Here is an 18,051-nt window from a genome sequence, read left to right as displayed (position 1 = left end):
TGAACAAAAAAGTTACAACTTGCAATACTTTAAAAATCTGCCATTGATGTTTTTGTGCACAACACAGAACACCTTCAAAGGTTTTTGGAAGTTCATTTTCTCGATAGGTCAGGGCTGTTTTGATGGCACAAGGAGGAACCTGCACAATATTAGGCAGGTGGTTTAAATGTTGGCTAACAGTGTTTGTAGAATGCTAATGTGCTTCAAAACGGGTTCTATCCTGCATCTCTGAACAAGTTCTGTGATATGTGGTCAACATAATGTACACTCCTGCCATAAAAATGGGTTGCTGAATCTTGGAAAATGTTTCCAATCAAATGCCATTGCAGTGGTTTCATACCAGTATTGACCGACACTAATAAATGTCAAAGCCAATCATTATCATATAGGTGCATTCCTAGGAACCTATACATTTTTATCCACTGGTGGATGAAGAATTATTCCCAATGACACAGTATGTATTTCAGTTTAATAACTACTACAATAATGAAAAAGGATTAGGCCAAATGAGCCCAAGTTCACTACAGTCCAAATTTAACTTTAAATAGCTTCCATTAAAAAAGCTTCCACTAAATAGCAGTGTAAAACACTTAAGACAAAGAATGCTTAAATTATAAAGACAGAGCCAAGTTGTTTGTGAAACAGTAAATGTAATAAAGCTACTTAGGCAAATCTGTAAAGCTAATTAGAATTAAAAGTAAAGCTTTAATGTCTTTGGGCTTTTGCTTTATTGAACTTCATAAGTTGCTTATACTATAATCTTGCTTTCTACTTCTTCCTGTTATTGAGGAATTCCGCATAGGTAAGGGAATCAGCTTTTTTCCAGTCCTGCTTTTGACTTCCAAATACATCCCCATATCATCTCGTGGAGGATCTACAATACTGCGACTCCACAATGGCTCAGTAATGCCAAGTAGCACCCGGACATGTGCTGAGATCTCCTGCAAAAGAAACAAAGCTGTAACTGATCTCCATTTTCCTTTTAAATCTTATAGTTCTTCTACAGGCTTTTCATTTATTTCCATAGTCTGTCATGTACAGCTGATATACCACCATTTAACTGGGCACAAATATACCTTACACAAGGATATCATTAAACTCTGAAGTATTTATCACGATTACTCGTGTAATAGTTCTAACAAGACTAATGAAGTGTGGCACATGTTTGAGTTTGACTTTTAAATGCACCAGTGATCTTCAAAAGATTTAATTTTCAAGTCAGCCGACCCAGCATGCTTCATCACAGTGTGATGAATGTGGTGGGCTGTTTTATTACTAATGACAAGTACACTTTCATTTAGCCAGAGCAGACCTTGTCCTCAACTAACTGACATGTCATATAGAGTGAGTGGAAAAAAAGTGGAAAATTGCTTGTAATTCTGTATGTGGGGAGAACGCTGAGAACTTCAGGTGATTCTGGGCAGATTTGTGCCAGATATTCAAGCTCCCCCTGGGCATGATTTGACGAATAGTAGAGAGGAAACAGGGCATTAGGCACATTAACCTAATAATAAGTACGGAAACATACAGATGGGAATTATTTAAGAAGGGAAATATGAAGAATTTGGAGCTTTATGTGTGGTCTTTTTTCCTAACTTCATTTATTTAATTATTTTCCAAGTAACATCACTTGCATCCTTATAAAAACATAAATGTGATTTTTTTTTTCTGGATCGATGTTTTAGGCTTATAATTTGCATGTTGTGGTAGATGCTGCATTCTTACCTGCATGTGTCTGAAGTCTGTGATTCCTAATCGTGGCAAATTACAGCAGTTTACGTAAATCAGCTTTCTCCCTGTGATGAAGTTCTCAGTAAAACATGCCTGTGAGCAATTATGTACATAATTACATTACAATATAAAAACATGGTCTTATATAGGTTATTGCTTCAATTCATCAAATGTAAGGCTCATTCTCAAAGTAATAAGGAGCGTATTTATGTGCTCATCCGTAGCCAACCCGTGTATTTAAGATGTTTGCCTTGTAATGCAATGTCTTTGTTTTTCAGTGTATTCAATTGGTAAAAGAAAAAACACACTGCTGATGTTTTAAGAAAATATAAAGCCTGTTTTCCATGTGATGCTGGCAAAGCACAAGTGGGTATTGATGACAAAGCGTTATTATAGTTGAAATGACAAAAAAAGCTTCTTGACTTGACTTCTAAAGCTTAGAAGCTCAGACTCGAAACACAAAGCTATGGCCTTTGAAAATCACAATAGACTTACCATACTGTAGATTAATTTTATAATATAGTCCATAGAAAATGTAAAATATCTTCACTAACTCTTTGGTAAAAATCTATTTTATAGCATCTTACAGGCCTAGGTTGCGTCTCTGCTCAGTATAGACCCTTATTGTATTTTCAGGAGCTAGACTATAGGTCTAGACTAGTCAATGTCTTCAGCAATATTCACAATTCTCTGGATGAGACGTTTATAAAATAGAGCAGGGACCATTTGCTAGATTTTTACCGTGTATTGGGGAAATCCGATGGATTCTATCCACTTTGCCACGTCCTGGCAGCTCCACTGAAGGAACGCCATTTCTTTTTTGGTTGAGGTTTGTCGTGTTGCCATGGCAACACTTCGTCCAATGAAAAGTATTGCGTGCCTGTGAGAGAGAGAGAGAGAGAGAGAGAGAGAGAGAGAGAGACATTATTAGCGGTATGACTTGAGTAATGCTACAATAATTCTGAAATAATATAATAAAACCCTAGACTGTGCATGCTTTTTCATAAAGTATTGTCCATCAGCGGAAGTAACAGCACTCCCCCCCACCTAGCTGTGTTGTGGAGTCATGTTGCGCTCGCGCTTTAATTGCCTTCATGCATCACATGCCCGACAGCCTGTGGTCCGATTCATCTAACCCACATTTATAGGTAGTTATTGATTTTAGGGAATTAAAAACAAGGTTTAGTTTATATTTATATAGATCTTCTAAATGAATTCTAAATTAATATAATCAAGTCATTAGGCGTCGAAGTGACGTTAGCTGCATCAATCAGCATCAGTCAGCCAGATCAGACCAGATCAGATCTCAGTGCAGCTTTTAGTGAATCTATAGAGCAGAGAATCCATCATATAAACTGAAATTACCTTCATAATTACAGTATATGCATGAATGCATTATTATTATTATTATTATTATTATTATTATTATTATTGTTGTTGTTGTTGTTGTTGTTGTTGGTGGTGGTGTTGGTGTTGTTACTATTATTATTATTATTGTTGTTGTTGTTGTTGTTGTTACTTCTATTATTATTATTACTATTATTATTGTTGTTGTTGTTGTTGTTGTTACTACTACCATTATTATTATTATTATTATTATTATTATTATTATTATTATTATTATTATTATTTGCCTGCAGTTTATTATCTGTGTGGTTTATTTGCTTGAGTGTTTATGAACCTTACAACACTAGGTCAATGGACATACTAGAAAACATGCAGAGAAAAATCCAGAGAAAGATAATAATTCTCAACATGTTTTTTTATCGTTTTTTTTTTTTTTTTGCTTTGCTTTGCTTTTTTCTTTTGCACTTGTCCACAATATAGTTTTGTTTGTTTTACAAATTTTGTTCTGTTTCTTAAAATACAATCAAACTATAAACAGTAACCCCGTCCAGGCAGATTCTAAGAATAAATGAATGTATCATGGATCCTGATAGAAACAAAAATGTGAAATGTCATTTAATGATTATGGTCGTTGTTTGTATCACAAGTTTTATATCCCCCTTTTTTGCTTGTGTCCTGATTCTCACAATCTGTTTTTGATTTAAAATTATGAACTAAATATACTGTATATTGAACAAGAAAGGTTGTATAGCGCATTTAATATATGACATTGTGTGTATTTTATGGACAAGAAGCCAAATATGTTTATACTATTAAGTTAACACACTGTTAAGTTAATCATACATACATAAACATGCATTAATATGATTTAATATGATACATTTTAGATTGGGTTTTCAAATAATTACAGCATTTAGCAAATTACAGCTTGGAAATGGCTGGTAATTAGGTACTCAGCATCATCTGAGTGGTAAAGTAAAATATATGCTAAGCGATATCTGAACCCCTAGTGTTTTTTTATGCTTGAAATTATAGCTGTTGAAAGATGGTTGCATATCCTATTCTAGATCCTCGTCTCATTTCACACCAGATTTTATAGCAAAAATGCTCAGTCTATAGTGATCACAAGAGTTTAAATTAGTCCTTAGATTGATGCTAGATTCATATTACAATGATAGAGGCACTAGAAGTGTCCATTTATGTTGTTTTTTGTTTACCTTCTGTTTTACATCAAGAGCATTACATCACATGCTATCTTTTCATACATAGTGTTACTATGTCAACCATGAAACTCTTATAGAGCCACTTACAGAGACAATGTCTGTATTATACTGTATTGGTGTGTAATTTAGATAATTCTTTATAAATATAGTTTTGCAGACAGCTCTTCAAATCAGGAAAAGCAGTTAATCTCTAATGATCCATATAGGCATAAATTAATCATATTTATGGACCTGAGGGTACCAGTTTGCAGGTCTTGTACAAGACATTTGGTGTATACATATCTTATCTTGATGAATCTATTTCATTAATTTTGTGACTGAAACGACTGAGCAATTACTAGACCTCTGAGCGTGAAATGAACTGTTAGACAAATCATCACTTCTGAAAAGGATCAGAGTTATTTAATGATTATATAATGTTAATGTAGGATAAAATGCATATATGGCTCTTTTGATTAACTTTTGTATATTCATTAACATGTTATGTGTTTGGACAACTATGGGCAGCTTTGGGATGAGGATTAATCAAAGTGATTTATGGATTTATTTCTTTTAATATTAATTACAGTTGCTGCTGAAAATATCGTGTTCTTAGGTCTGGGAACTGTGTAGGCCAGGGCTTCCAATTATTTTTGTTAGCTGAAGCCCTTTAACCAAAATTATTCAACTTACATCCCCCCTGAGGTCCATTAGCCAAAGTCAAGTAAGAACCTTTGTAATGCATGGGACTTTAAGCAGATTCCTTTTCACTTTGTAAAATATAATTGTTATTAACATTATGAATATGTAATGTAATGTGACATTGACATAAAGCAAATCTCATGAACCCTCTTTTTATGCAAACCATTAAAGGTTCAAGGAATTAGAGTGTGTAACACTAATAACCCTCAGCTGCACACTTGTATCCTATTTAATTTGCTTTACATAAATCTAATATATCAGTGATTATACTGTGCAATTGTAACCTGTCTGTGAATGCATTGGATGAATGAGTCTCATCTCTCTTTAAGAAAATATACATATATCATTTAAATAGTTTTCAAACATTTTCATTTGTATTATTATCTGACATAGTTGTATTGGATAAAGTCTTCAAGGAGGATACTGGATTCAGACAGCCAACCTAGTAGTGGCATAGTACAAATAAATATTAAGACCATAGACCAGGGCAGCACTGTAGCTCAGGAAGAAGCTTTGGTACCTCACAGCTCCAAGGTTCCTCACAATTCTTTTTTTTTTTTTTTTTTTGAACAAATAAAAATTGTCAATAGGTGGACTGGCTTTGCTAAATTACCCTTAGGTTTGAATCCGGGAGCAAATAAAAGGAATAAATACACCCTGGCTGGATAAATCTGTTGATCCTGAGCACCACACACTTTTACTCTGTTGTCTCTCGGGTGCTACAGTTCATCCAACCAGGGTGTTGTTATTTCCTCTATTCAGCAAGTGTTCTTGGGAAATGTATCTGTATCTACCATGACCCTGACCAAGATAAAACATTTACTGGATATAAACGATGATACACTACAAGCAAAAACTGATATTTATTTATTTATTTATTTATTTATTTTTTTTTTTATTTTTTTTTTTTGAAGAGGGAGAAGGGAACAGGAGAAGACAGGAGAAAGGAAGAATATTTTATAACCCTCAGCAGGAAGGGACGGGACTCACACACACGTTTACACGTTTACATGTACAATATAAATACATTTACACTAAGACACCACTACTGGTGCAGTGTCTCAGTGTCTCCTGTTGTTCATTTTGCAACCCCATTAGTTGTGTATAGTTTTGTGTTTTGTTACTTTGTGTTAATTTATGTTGTTTTATGTAAAAGCTCCATTGCACTGTGTGCTGTTCTGTATATAGTTGGAATGACAATAAAAGCCTATTTGAATTGACATGACTCGTGAACATCATTTCCCATAAGTCCATTGGGTTTTTTTAGACGCCATGTTTTCGTCGACTTATTCGTTGTTGTTTATCAAATCGTTATTTTTTTATTGAAATTACAAAACACCATCCATTAGTAAGGTAAACATGTGTTCATAGTAAACCAATAATATATAATAACCGAAATAAGGAATGATTACAGTAGATTGGGCTGGATGAGTGGGCGGGGTTACGCTTGTTATCGCGTTCAGCTGTAACTGTCAATCAAAGCGATGAGTGGGCGGAGTTTTCGGTGTCGGTTTTGTGTGTCTGTGGCGCTAAAATTATCCACGAACACACGGAGTCAGCCACTTCTATCTTATTACCGGGATTGTAGACGGCAACGTGTCGTATATTAGAAAAGAGCGGCTTGTAATGATGCCCGAGCTCTCCATGTCATAGTTGCGCTTGATAATGTTTATAGTCAATAAACTGCAGTACACAGACCCATGATGTTTTGGTCAGTGTAATACAACACGACATTTATAAACCACTCCTTGTTCATGGTTTCGGATGACATATAATCCAGTTTGGATCGAGTTCTTGTCAACCAGTGCGATACACACTTCTTAGGAGAGTTTCCGTGTCGATAGTTTGTGTCTTAAGTGTTTGCAAATTAAACCGGAAATGCTGCGCGAGCCGGGAGACGCGAGACGCCATGCCCGGGACATCTCGGGGTCAAGTCAAGTGCACATGTCTACATCATTGTTTCACAGATTATGAGGATTACACACGGGTAAGTGCACAAAAACACAGTGAAGTATTCACTTTTCCCACTTCTTCATATGCACAGGGTTATCTCATCAATATATAGAATAGAATAGAATTGAATTGAATTGAATTCCATTAGTAGCATCATCATCATCATCATCTCTCTCTGAAAAATAAAACTACTTCAAATGCAAAGTAACAAACAGTTCCTTCTTACCAGTAAACACACTAGAAACACAGCTATGCGTTAAGGGCATGTCCCTCATTATTCATAAATCAGAATGAATCTTAAAGTTGTACATAATGTTTAAAATCTTTACTGTATCTGTCATTAATTAATTTTATAGTCATTACCCGGTTTAACTTGCTTCAAACAAGTTAGCTGGATAAATAATGTCATACTTTTGAAAGTTATAAAGCAATAAAATAAATGTATGAAAAAAATGATGCAGACTGTTTTTTTACCAGTTAAAAATATAATAAAGGAAGTTGATGTGTCTATTAGTATGATTCAGTTTGTCCCTTCATTCCACATCAGAGTTGTTCCTCTTCAGGAAAAACCCACTTTTTTTGAATGTTAAATAAAATGTAATTGGCAATAAAATCATGTTTGTTGGTTATACTCAATGGTTTATACACTATAGTTTGTGGACACCTGACTAAGATTCATATGTGCTTTTTGAACATCTCTTTCCACGTTCAGTCCCCATTTGCTGTTCTAATAACCTCTACTCTTCTGGAGAGATATTGCACCAGATTTTGTATTGTGGTTGTGGAGATTTGTGCTCATTCATCCACAAGGACATTAATAAAGTCATGTATTGATGTAGGGTGAGGAGACCTGCGATTCAGTCAGCATTCCAATTCATTCCAAAGGTGTTTAATAGGATTGAGTCTCTATAGCAGGATCCAAACCATGTAAACCATATCCTCATGCAGCTCACTTTGTGCATTGGGGCATTGCCATGCTGAAATAAGTTTGTCTGCTAGTTCAAGTTAAGGGAAATTTTAATGCTACCGCACCCAAAGACATCCTATACAATTGTGTTTGTGGTAACAGTTTAGTTAAGAACCACAAACAGAATGGCTGGAAAGTGTGGTGTCCAAATGCTTTTGTTCATAAAGTGTGACTTTTCTAACAGTGTAGGAAAGCATTCCCCTTCAGTTGTATTTTCACGCTTCACCGTTAGAGGAAGATTCACAGTTTACCATTCATGATAAGTTACCTCTGTGACATCACAGTGTATCACCTTCGACTGAGTGCTAAAAAGGCCAGAACACTGAGCCAGATAGCGATCCTTCCTCACATTTGGTCCTTCGAGCCAGATAGTAAACTTCCTAACATTTGATCCTTCGAGCCAGATAGTAAAACTTCCTAACACATACTGTTTGGTAAATTAAAAAACACAAAATGAATTATTTTTCAGAACTCAATGGTCGTCATCTTGTATTTTTGCTATTTGTTAGAGCCCTAATGTTAAATTGTCAGATGTCTAACCTAAATTAGTTTTAAATCAGTCAATTAAATGTTTCACCAATTAACCATTGCTCTACTAAACTAAATTCTTAGTAGAGATGCTCTGTGTGTTTCTGTGTTTGATTACATAATACTCAGTGACACCTTTGTGGGCGTGACTTTGTGTTCTTCTATAAGCAGCATTATACCCCGTGTGCTTGACTGCTCTATTTTCTTTCTAAAAGCTTCCCTAGAAAGAGAGTTTGCTGAAGGATTTTGGCGAGCATGTCTCGTGTGCTTCAATTGCTCCTTCTATGGCTCTTGGTGAGGGTTTCAGAGTCCCAGGGCTATGTGGGCAGTGGACTGGATCTTGTGGCAGGCATTAAAAAGGTTTTGCCCTCTGTTACTCATCGTGCCAACGCTAGCCAAATTTTCTATGGAATCATGTGTGATGCTGGGAGCACTGGAACACGGATCCATATCTACACCTTCGTTCAAAATAAGCCGAGTGAGAAGTTTATCAGTTTTCTTTGTATATTAGCTGGACTGTAAGAGAATATTAATTCTAAACTGTCATATGTTTTTTTAATGGTTTGTTTTGTTCTGTTGGCTTTGTAGACCAACTCCCATTTTAGATAATGAAATGTTCCAGTCTGTGAAGCCTGGACTCTCTGCCTATGCAGACATGCCAGAAAAAGTAAGTAAACCCTTGATGTTATGAGCTTTGTTGACTTGTTTTTTCTACTCTGTCAGGTTAGTGAAGTGAAAGTTTCAGGTGAATGAACCAAAATGTTTCTTTTGCAGTCTTAAGCAGTTATAAAAGAAATAATGCAGTGTGTGCTGTCGCACAAAAATAATACACACCTGTGGGGTGATTCAGCACAAAGTGGAAAATTCCCCGACAAAAAAATATTTGTAAAACAGCACAGTCTGAAGTATATTGTTCTGTTTATTTCACACCAATTTGGCAAAAATGTCAATGTTTAATGTATTTAATCTTTTGGATTTTGGATCTGCAAGTTAACTCCACTCTTCACCTGCTTTATAGCAGCAGTCCGAGCGTTCATTTATTATTAGTTACACGGAGTGTCCGCTGTACAAGTCACTGTGTTCGAGCTGTTAAAAACAATAATATACATGCATTAATATTAACCTTTTCAATTACAGCCAAATCATACCTGTACTGTTATGCAGAAATAAGGCACACCTTTTGACCAATTGAAATGAAAGTAATCAACCATACTGTAGTATAAAGCATAATAAAATCTGTTTACCACAAAATTGGAAATAAAGGAGTAAATATCATTTAAAGATTTGATTAAAATTTTAATGAAAGACACCAACAGACTGCCTAAAGCAAAGGCTATAAATTGATTCGGTTGCATTTCATTTAACAGCTAATAAATACAATTGTGAAAAACAAATAAATAAATATGAGCATGAAAAAAAATGTCTAACTATTTTTAGCCTGTATTTGTAGATGCATTTGTTGTGAGCTCTGGAAAAAAAATCATAGGCAGGCTCGAGTTTTTATTAAAATCTTTAAATCTGGTTTAGACACACGAACCTTAATTTTGTCACAGCCCAAGTTTTTTATTCTGTCGGTATTCGTATTCAATTGGTTTTTCCAAGACCACCACATATATTTGAAGCCAGTTGCATGACTCTCGGCCTGAGGTACACAATTTCTTATAGTAATATTGGGTTCCCTGGTCTGTTCTTCAGCTACTCAGTGGCTGATTTTTAAAGCAACAGTAGTTTTCTTGATCTGGTATAGTTAGGGATTTTCTGGTTTTACTGTTCTTTACAGCTCTTTCAAATTATTTTGCAAAGATTCATTAAAAACAGAATTAACAAATGTTATTGTATACAACAGAAAAATACATTTATTTATACACACACACACACACACACACACACACACACACACACACACACACACACACACACACACACACACACACACACACACATATATATATATATATATATATATATATATATATATATATATATATGTATTACTTTATAGGCTTTATGAACTCCTTTGACTGGCAACAAATAAACTTCTCACAGCATTTTACAGTTAATTAAAACATGACTAGTAAAGGCAGCGCACTTTTTTGTAGGTTGTGATTTGTGATCATTTCACATTTACATTTAACATCATTTTATTTATTGTAAGTGATGGTGAGTTATGAAGCCCAAGTCTCTAAAGATTAGTCAGCTTCTGTACTTCACTTCTTATAACGTGTAGGTGTGTTTTTGTGAGTCTATAAGTGACTGTTCATAAGTGACTGCCGTCCTGTTTATTTCTGGTGTAAGGATGTTGGTAGATGTGAGTCACTCATAGATGACCTTCACTGAGCAACGGCCGTCATGCATATGAGTTTTGGGGAATGACTGGAATGATTGCGTTAGTAGTGGAAAAGCCTATTTATAAATATAAACGTCTTTTACCAAAAAAAAAAAAAAAGTACCTATCAGGTGTGTCTGTGTGTCTGTATGTGTGAAGGCCAGGGCCTCGGTGAAGAAGTTGCTGGAGGTTGCGAAAAGCACAGTGCCTCGTGTGGAGTGGGAACGAACCCCAGTGATGCTGAAGGCTACAGCAGGACTGAGGATGCTGCCGCTTGACAAAGCTCATGCTCTTTTACAGGAGGTAAAGAAGGAACGCTGTGCTGTACTTATCGGTTAATGCACTGTGGTTCTATCTGTTCTTCTGACTTTGAATAAAAGGGACTGAGACTGTGTTTTTTCCACCATCTTGTACTCTGTGTTTTCTATCAGGTTGAAGATGTGTTTGATGACTCTCCATTCTATGTGCCTGCTGATAGTGTAAGCATAATGGATGGAACAAGTGAAGGTATGTTAACTCTTTGCACAACATTTTGTTTACAATCTTCACTCCTGTATTCACTTCTCTTTTACACACCGCAGTGTGTAATATACAACAGGTTTACTGGCGGCGCTATTTTGTGTTTTGTGTATTTGTCCCACACTGTCTGGTGTTGTCTGCACTGTTTACACCAGGTTGCACAAGAGGAACGTTATTTCGTTTCACTGTGTGCTGCGTCAGCTATATCTGGTTAAAATGACAATAAAAGCTTCTTGACTTGACCCAAACAGATTAGCTGTTAGAGTTTAAATGTGTGTTGTAGATGACTGATTAGAAAGGTTTTGTCAGCAAAACAAACTTGAGCATCTAATTAAATTGTTACAACAGGCTTTGCTCATGGATAAATCCTGAACATCAGCATTGATGTCATGAATACATGTCTCAGGTTTGGATTATCTGAATTGCGGTATATTATTGTTTGGAGAGCAGTTTGAAAATAACTATTAAAGTTATTGAACATTGTCTGGTTGCAACACTGCTATTATGTAAACTGGCATAGTAAGCTGTGGTTTCTGTGGCCAGAACACATGACATCTACACAGATGACATATAGTGTGATTTAATAAGTAAAGCAAGTCAGGTAAACAACTCATCTCTCTCGTAGCAGGATGTGAAATATAGATAACAATTAAAGCACAAATTAACATGAAACATCTTTCCTCTTTTTTTGCAGGAGTTTTGGCCTGGGTGACTGTAAACTTTTTGACAGGTAGCTTTCTTTCTGTAGACTCCAAAACCCTTACTGTTCACTGTAATCAAACTTCAGAGCAATCGCAGCAAAAGTGGCCATTTTTTACATATCACATTGATCTTCATCAAATGAGACAAAATACAACAAAGATTTTATGTAAAAATAGGGAATAACACACTTCCGACTGTGCTGTTATACAAAAATAATATATGAAATTGATGCCATAAAATGCTAGCTAGTGTTTCTAAATTATCACTTACATTATAAGAATAATAAAAACGAATTTCTTACGTGCACCGCAACCTTTACGTCATTACATACCATTACACATTTACACACTTGAGACCCCCCTTCCATAAATATCATCATTTTCCAACATAAAACTGCTTTGTTATACAACACTTTAGTCTTGGATCATCTGATGCGTACACCACGCACGTCCCTCTGTGTAAGCTGTTACTACAGAAACGCTAATGTATTAGGATTAGTGCATCATATAAACCTGTTCTTGTTACAGCTAGAACGACTCTTTGTGCCATAATGTAATATAAAATTAATCCACACCTGAACAATCAAATTAAAAAGATTTGACACCATTTTGCTAGAATAAAACTTGCCACAGAATGAATAGCATTAAATTATATTCATTAAAAAAATTAATTAATCTTCAGCTTTATAGACTTGAATTCCATTAAAGTCCAGCATCTACTGCTCATCGGGACCTACGTCACACCAGAGACAAGTATAAACATTTAACCCACTGAGCCATCAATGCTGATTGTATCTCAGTTGGTTGAATTTGAGCACTGGAATGCATAGGACTGGTTATGCTAAAATGTATTAAGGTACAAGTGCATGTTTTTCATGGTGCCTTGATGTGGACTGGCATCCAGTGTAGGGTGAATTTCCATTTAGTTGCTACTGATTGGAAGTAAATAATTGAATCAAATAAATGGATGCTACTCTCTGAACACTAAAATAAAATGGCCAGTTCAAAACTAAAAAATACAAATGTCATTTGAAGTAAGTATTTTATTTTATTATTGTATTAAATGGTGTTTTACTTTGAAACTGTAATTAGTTTTTCTTTTTATTACATTATGCCTCACTTTTTAAATAAGAATCAAGTACATTTTCTTTCAGGTCAGCTTTTCCCCAACACAAAAAAGTCAGTAGGGATTTTGGATTTGGGTGGAGGATCAACTCAAATCACCTTCCTTCCAAAAGTGAGTGTGCCTTCATGCATAGTTTGTTGTTCAAGATGTTATTATAGAACAATTCGTTTTGGCTCACTAACCTTTTGGTGTTCCAGTTTCAAAAAGTTGCTACAGGTATAGTAATGTCTGAGTAATATGGCACATGATAGTTAGGAGCATGTGGATCAGGATCTTGTGGATACTCAGGATCAGGAATATATCTTTTGATAAAAAAATCTGAAAACATGTCAGTTGGAAATGAAAAGTAAGAAGGTGTGCCAGTTTCACCGAAAGCATCTTTAACTGGAATGATCAAATCAATGTGACATACAACAAAGATTTTATGTAAAAATAGGAATAACACACTTCCGACTGTGCTGTTATACAAAAATAATATATGAAATTGATGCCATAAAATGCTAGCTAGTGTTTCTAAATTATCACTTACATTATAAGAATAATAAAAACGAATTTCTTACGTGCACCGCAACCTTTACGTCATTACATACCATTACACATTTACACACTTGAGACCCCCCTTCCATAAATATCATCATTTTCCAACATAAAACTGCTTTGTTATACAACACTTTAGTCTTGGATCATCTGATGCGTACACCACGCACGTCCCTCTGTGTAAGCTGTTACTACAGAAACGCTAATGTATTAGGATTAGTGCATCATATAAACCTGTTCTTGTTACAGCTAGAACGACTCTTTGTGCCATAATGTAATATAAAATTAATCCACACCTGAACAATCAAATTAAAAAGATTTGACACCATTTTGCTAGAATAAAACTTGCCACAGAATGGATAGCATTAAATTATATTAATTAAAAAAATTAATTAATCTTCAGCTTTATAGACTTGAATTCCATTAAAGTCCAGCATCTACTGCTCATCGGGACCTACGTCACACCAGAGACAAGTATAAACATTTAACCCACTGAGCCATCAATGCTGATTGTATCTCAGTTGGTTGAATTTGAGCACTGGAATGCATAGGACTGGTTATGCTAAAATGTATTAAGGTACAAGTGCATGTTTTTCATGGTGCCTTGATGTGGACTGGCATCCAGTGTAGGGTGAATTTCCATTTAGTTGCTACTGATTGGAAGTAAATAATTGAATCAAATAAATGGATGCTACTCTCTGAACACTAAAATAAAATGGCCAGTTCAAAACTAAAAAATACAAATGTCATTTGAAGTAAGTATTTTATTTTATTATTGTATTAAATGGTGTTTTACTTTGAAACTGTAATTAGTTTTTCTTTTTATTACATTATGCCTCACTTTTTAAATAAGAATCAAGTACATTTTCTTTCAGGTCAGCTTTTCCCCAACACAAAAAAGTCAGTAGGGATTTTGGATTTGGGTGGAGGATCAACTCAAATCACCTTCCTTCCAAAAGTGAGTGTGCCTTCATGCATAGTTTGTTGTTCAAGATGTTATTATAGAACAATTCGTTTTGGCTCACTAACCTTTTGGTGTTCAGGTTTCAAAAAGTTGCTACAGGTATAGTAATGTCTGAGTAATATGGTACATGATAGTTAGGAGCATGTGGATCAGGATCTTGTGGATACTCAGGATCAGGAATATATCTTTTGATAAAAAAATCTGAAAACATGTCAGTTGGAAATGAAAAGTAAGAAGGTGTGCCAGTTTCACCGAAAGCATCTTTAACTGGAATGATCAAATCAATGTGACATGCTATAAAGTGAGTGGATTCTTTGAGATCTACTTCCACTCGCTAAGTCAAGTTAAAAGAACAATTGGTCATTTTTTGCCAAAAATCTTAACATTCATTCTTAGTTTGAACTAATGTATAAAAGAGTTTTTCCCTCCTTCAAGTAAACAATTACCGCTTTCATTTTAATTCATAGAAAACAACTGAGAGATTTCCTGCCGATTACACCGCAAGATTCAGTATATTTAACACAACGTATAAATTGTACACCCACAGGTAACTACATAAAAAATTGTCTTGCTTTCTGGAAATGTTGTAAAATATGAAATAATGTGGTTTTAATAAAGTCTATTTCACTGCCATTCGTAGTTATTCCGGGAATGGAATCAAAGCTGCTCAACTTGCTGCTATCGGTGCTTTGGGCTCAAAAGGTGCAGCAGGGAAGTGGGATCTTTGGGCTTATACACTGTTTTTATACCGGTAGATGAGACAATGTGAGGTAGTGACCATTGGGTACCATTTGTACTATTTTGTAATATTGTTCCAGCTCCAGAAGGGAAGGTTTTCCAGAGCTCCTGCTTGCCTAAGAATTACAAAGGGAAAATGAGCTTTGGAGGTTTAATCTACAAAGTCAGTGGAAAGCCAGGAGGTAAAACACATTCATTTCAAATCATACCCAAAAAATACTCCCTGATATTTTATAACGAAATCCAGGATCTGTCGCCCTACTCTTCACGTTCAAGGTCCTACTGGGTACAAGAGCTGTTACAAAGAAATGTTCAAGGTTGTGAAAGGTGTCATACAGGAGCCAGAAGAACTGGAAGACAGCTGGATCTATGCCTTCTCTTACTACTTTGACCATGCTGTTGAGGCCGGCCTTGTTGGTGAGATATTTAGTTATACTGTGTTACAGGACATTCCCCATTTAAGGAACACCATACATTTTTATTATTTTCAGAAATTTAATTATTGGGCAGTTTAGATAGATGGGGCAGTGGTAACTGAGATGAATGGGGCAAAGTTTGGTCAGGTTAATAAGTCAATGGAAGCTCAGTTGAATGGGGCAGGATTAACTCCAGTAAATGGTGCAGGGGTTGATTGGGGAAGGTGTATCTCCAGTGAATGGGGCAGGTGAAAATAGGGGAGAATGGGGGAAGGGTAGCTCTGCTTACTAAGGCAGTAAGAGTACAGCTAAATGGAGTAATAGTAGCAATGTCAACATGAATTGTGAGTTTATCCCTGCTAAAGACTCTACTTTGAGCATTTCACATTGAGAAAGCCTTTCACAGTTACTGTGTTTTAGCCCGTACAGTTAGATACAAAATCTGCCAGGTGAATAATTGTAAAATAACGATTAACTGTATTAGCTGAATTCTTTGCTAAATTATAGAAATGGCTAATAAATGTTTATATTATACGTCTTGATCATCATACTCCATTTAACATGGTTATATTGCCAATTTGTATGAAAATTTGCAGTTTGAGTTCCCCTGAGTACCTCATCAAGCGCTAACGGCGAGAACGCTTTTATCCATCTGTTACAGATGAAGCACATGGCGGGGCTGTGCGGGTCCGGGATTTCAGGAAAAGAGCTAAAGAGGGTGAGCGATTAGGGTGTCTCAATTCATTTTACTGCTGTTGGGGGTTTTAAAAATTGTTCTATGGTTCATTTTAAAAGTCAACTTCTATTAAAGCTAATTGAAAAGGGACTTGCTGAATAGTGTAGTAATAACTATGAAGGCTAGGAATTAGGATGCCAAAACAAATCTTTACATAGATGGTGTTTTATTTATTTGACTTTAATTTTCTATTTTAATTGGCATACAAACGTTGTCTAAGCAAAACTCATGATCAGCTCAGATCAAATAATAAGTGTTAAGAAATCACCGAGAAGTGCAGCAGCTGTATTTAAGCAGTAACAAAACTGTCTGAACAATTAGTCACTCCTGAGAGACGTTACTTATATTTCCCCTCAGCATTCTAAAAAAAATGCAAGTGCTTTTTTATATATGCTTTTCTCTTTTGTTTCTTTTATAGTGTGCAACAAAGTGTCCATGTATAATCCTGATTATCCCTTCCTGTGTATGGATCTTACATACATAACCTGTCTTCTAAAGTCTGGTTATGGTTTTGAGGAGGAAACTGTCCTGGAGGTAATGTTATGTCAGGAACATTCAGTGAAATCCAGGTTGCCAATATCATTGCAATTTAACAGACAATGACTAATATTTAAAACATGCTTTTCTTGAAATATGATTTAAATGTTACAAAGAATAGAAGTGTTGTTCAGGATTTCAGACAGACACGTAATATAGTTAAAGCAAAGTTATTTCTATTATCAATGTTAGTTATTTTTACATTTTTATAATATAACACCAACGACTCATCACTTGTTCCTTTGTGTGTGTGTTTTTTTTTTTATTAATAGTTGACAAAAAAGCTGCACAATGTGGAAGCCAGCTGGGCTTTGGGAGCAACCCTCAGCTACTTTCAACACTTTAGCATTGTCTAAGGAAAAGCCAAGAATCCTGTCTACTGAGTCACCTGACTATTGTAGCTAAATTTTGCTTCCTACAATAACAATAAAAGTTTTATGTGAGGCTTTTGTGCCTTTTCATATATAGGAATCGTATATTTTAGGGTTTTTTTGTATTTTCACTTTTGCAGACTTTTTCGACAAAATGAAATTATATTCTTTAATGATTCTCGATTCTGGCCTGTCATACCTCCTATAGATTTTCATTTCTTCAGCCTTAGGAAATTGTAGTGGTCTTGTATGTACAGGTGCTATTATTGCTGTTACAGCTGGCATGCTGTTACTTATCTGAAACAATGGTAATAATAATAAAAATGTGATTACACATGTAGTACACGCTTTAATAGTGTAATCTGCCACTGGTGTTTTTCAGCTTTGTCACGTGGGACTGTGTTGAGAACTCAATAAATGTCATACATTTGACTTTTTTTTTAAGACACTTATCTTTGTGTGTAAAGTCAAAGCCGAGCAGGATTTTGTGTGTGTGTGTGTGTGTGTGTGTACTAGCGGTGATCAGAGGTTCGAATCCAAGCTGTGATTGAGCTGTAATAGATTTGAGCCTTTGGTAAGGAATAAGGAATCAGTCTTTTTTTTTTAATTCTAGCATATTCTAGCATAGTAAAATATAAAGCATATCCCCT

At 35.3% G+C, this 18,051-nt stretch overlaps 2 protein-coding genes across 5 annotated transcripts; one reads left to right on the top strand and one right to left on the bottom strand.

The window, feature by feature from the left end:
• Positions 1-709: 709 nt before the first annotated feature.
• Positions 710-2,863, bottom strand: LOC124377080 (sterile alpha motif domain-containing protein 15-like). Of its 2 annotated transcripts, none has more exons than XM_046836383.1 (4): positions 2,779-2,863; positions 2,473-2,611; positions 1,726-1,824; positions 710-941 (listed from the first exon to the last, which is right to left on the bottom strand). In XM_046836383.1, exons 2-4 carry the CDS (start codon positions 2,575-2,577, stop codon positions 738-740), a joined length of 408 nt encoding a protein of 135 aa, XP_046692339.1. In that variant the 5' UTR covers positions 2,578-2,611; positions 2,779-2,863; the 3' UTR covers positions 710-737. The 2 variants fall into 2 exon arrangements, with proteins under 2 accessions (XP_046692339.1, XP_046692338.1); XM_046836382.1 differs by having other exon boundaries at positions 2,729-2,856.
• Positions 2,864-6,461: 3,598 nt separating this feature from the next.
• Positions 6,462-17,833, top strand: entpd5b (ectonucleoside triphosphate diphosphohydrolase 5b). 3 transcript variants are annotated; one of them, XM_046836379.1, is made up of 14 exons: positions 6,463-6,969; positions 8,646-8,908; positions 9,019-9,097; positions 10,916-11,059; positions 11,188-11,263; positions 11,970-12,005; positions 13,131-13,213; positions 15,071-15,150; positions 15,244-15,305; positions 15,422-15,523; positions 15,618-15,758; positions 16,419-16,475; positions 16,912-17,027; positions 17,303-17,833. In XM_046836379.1, the coding sequence occupies exons 3-14, from the start codon at positions 9,044-9,046 to the stop codon at positions 17,384-17,386; spliced, it is 1,035 nt and encodes a 344-aa protein (XP_046692335.1). In that variant the 5' UTR covers positions 6,463-6,969; positions 8,646-8,908; positions 9,019-9,043; the 3' UTR covers positions 17,387-17,833. The 3 variants fall into 3 exon arrangements, with proteins under 3 accessions (XP_046692337.1, XP_046692335.1, XP_046692336.1); XM_046836380.1 differs by lacking the exon at positions 6,463-6,969 and adding an exon at positions 8,229-8,336; XM_046836381.1 differs by lacking the exon at positions 11,970-12,005 and having other exon boundaries at positions 6,462-6,969.
• The last annotated feature ends 218 nt before the right edge of the window (positions 17,834-18,051 follow it).

The sequence above is a fragment of the Silurus meridionalis genome, chromosome 23 (assembly GCF_014805685.1).
Source record: "Silurus meridionalis isolate SWU-2019-XX chromosome 23, ASM1480568v1, whole genome shotgun sequence".
NCBI classification, from domain to species: Eukaryota; Metazoa; Chordata; class Actinopteri; order Siluriformes; family Siluridae; genus Silurus; species Silurus meridionalis.
Note: the sequence above shows the minus strand (reverse complement) of the source record. Positions and strands in the feature narration are given on the sequence as shown.

What these genes read in the sequence shown, in the direction of transcription:
- LOC124377080 (XM_046836382.1), bottom strand. An exon ending in TCGGATTTCCCCAATACACG is followed by an intron (nt 1,825 to 2,472) that starts GTAAAAATCTAG and finishes AATTGCTCACAG; the next exon opens with GCATGTTTTACTGAGAACTT. An exon ending in CAGACTTCAGACACATGCAG is followed by an intron (nt 942 to 1,725) that starts GTAAGAATGCAG and finishes TTTCTTTTGCAG; the next exon opens with GAGATCTCAGCACATGTCCG.
- entpd5b (XM_046836379.1), top strand. Translation starts at nt 9,044, where the DNA reads ATGTTCCAGTCTGTGAAGCCTGGACTCTCTGCCTATGCAGACATGCCA. An exon ending in AATGGATGGAACAAGTGAAG is followed by an intron (nt 11,264 to 11,969) that starts GTATGTTAACTC and finishes CTTTTTTTGCAG; the next exon opens with GAGTTTTGGCCTGGGTGACT. An exon ending in TATAAATTGTACACCCACAG is followed by an intron (nt 15,151 to 15,243) that starts GTAACTACATAA and finishes TGCCATTCGTAG; the next exon opens with TTATTCCGGGAATGGAATCA.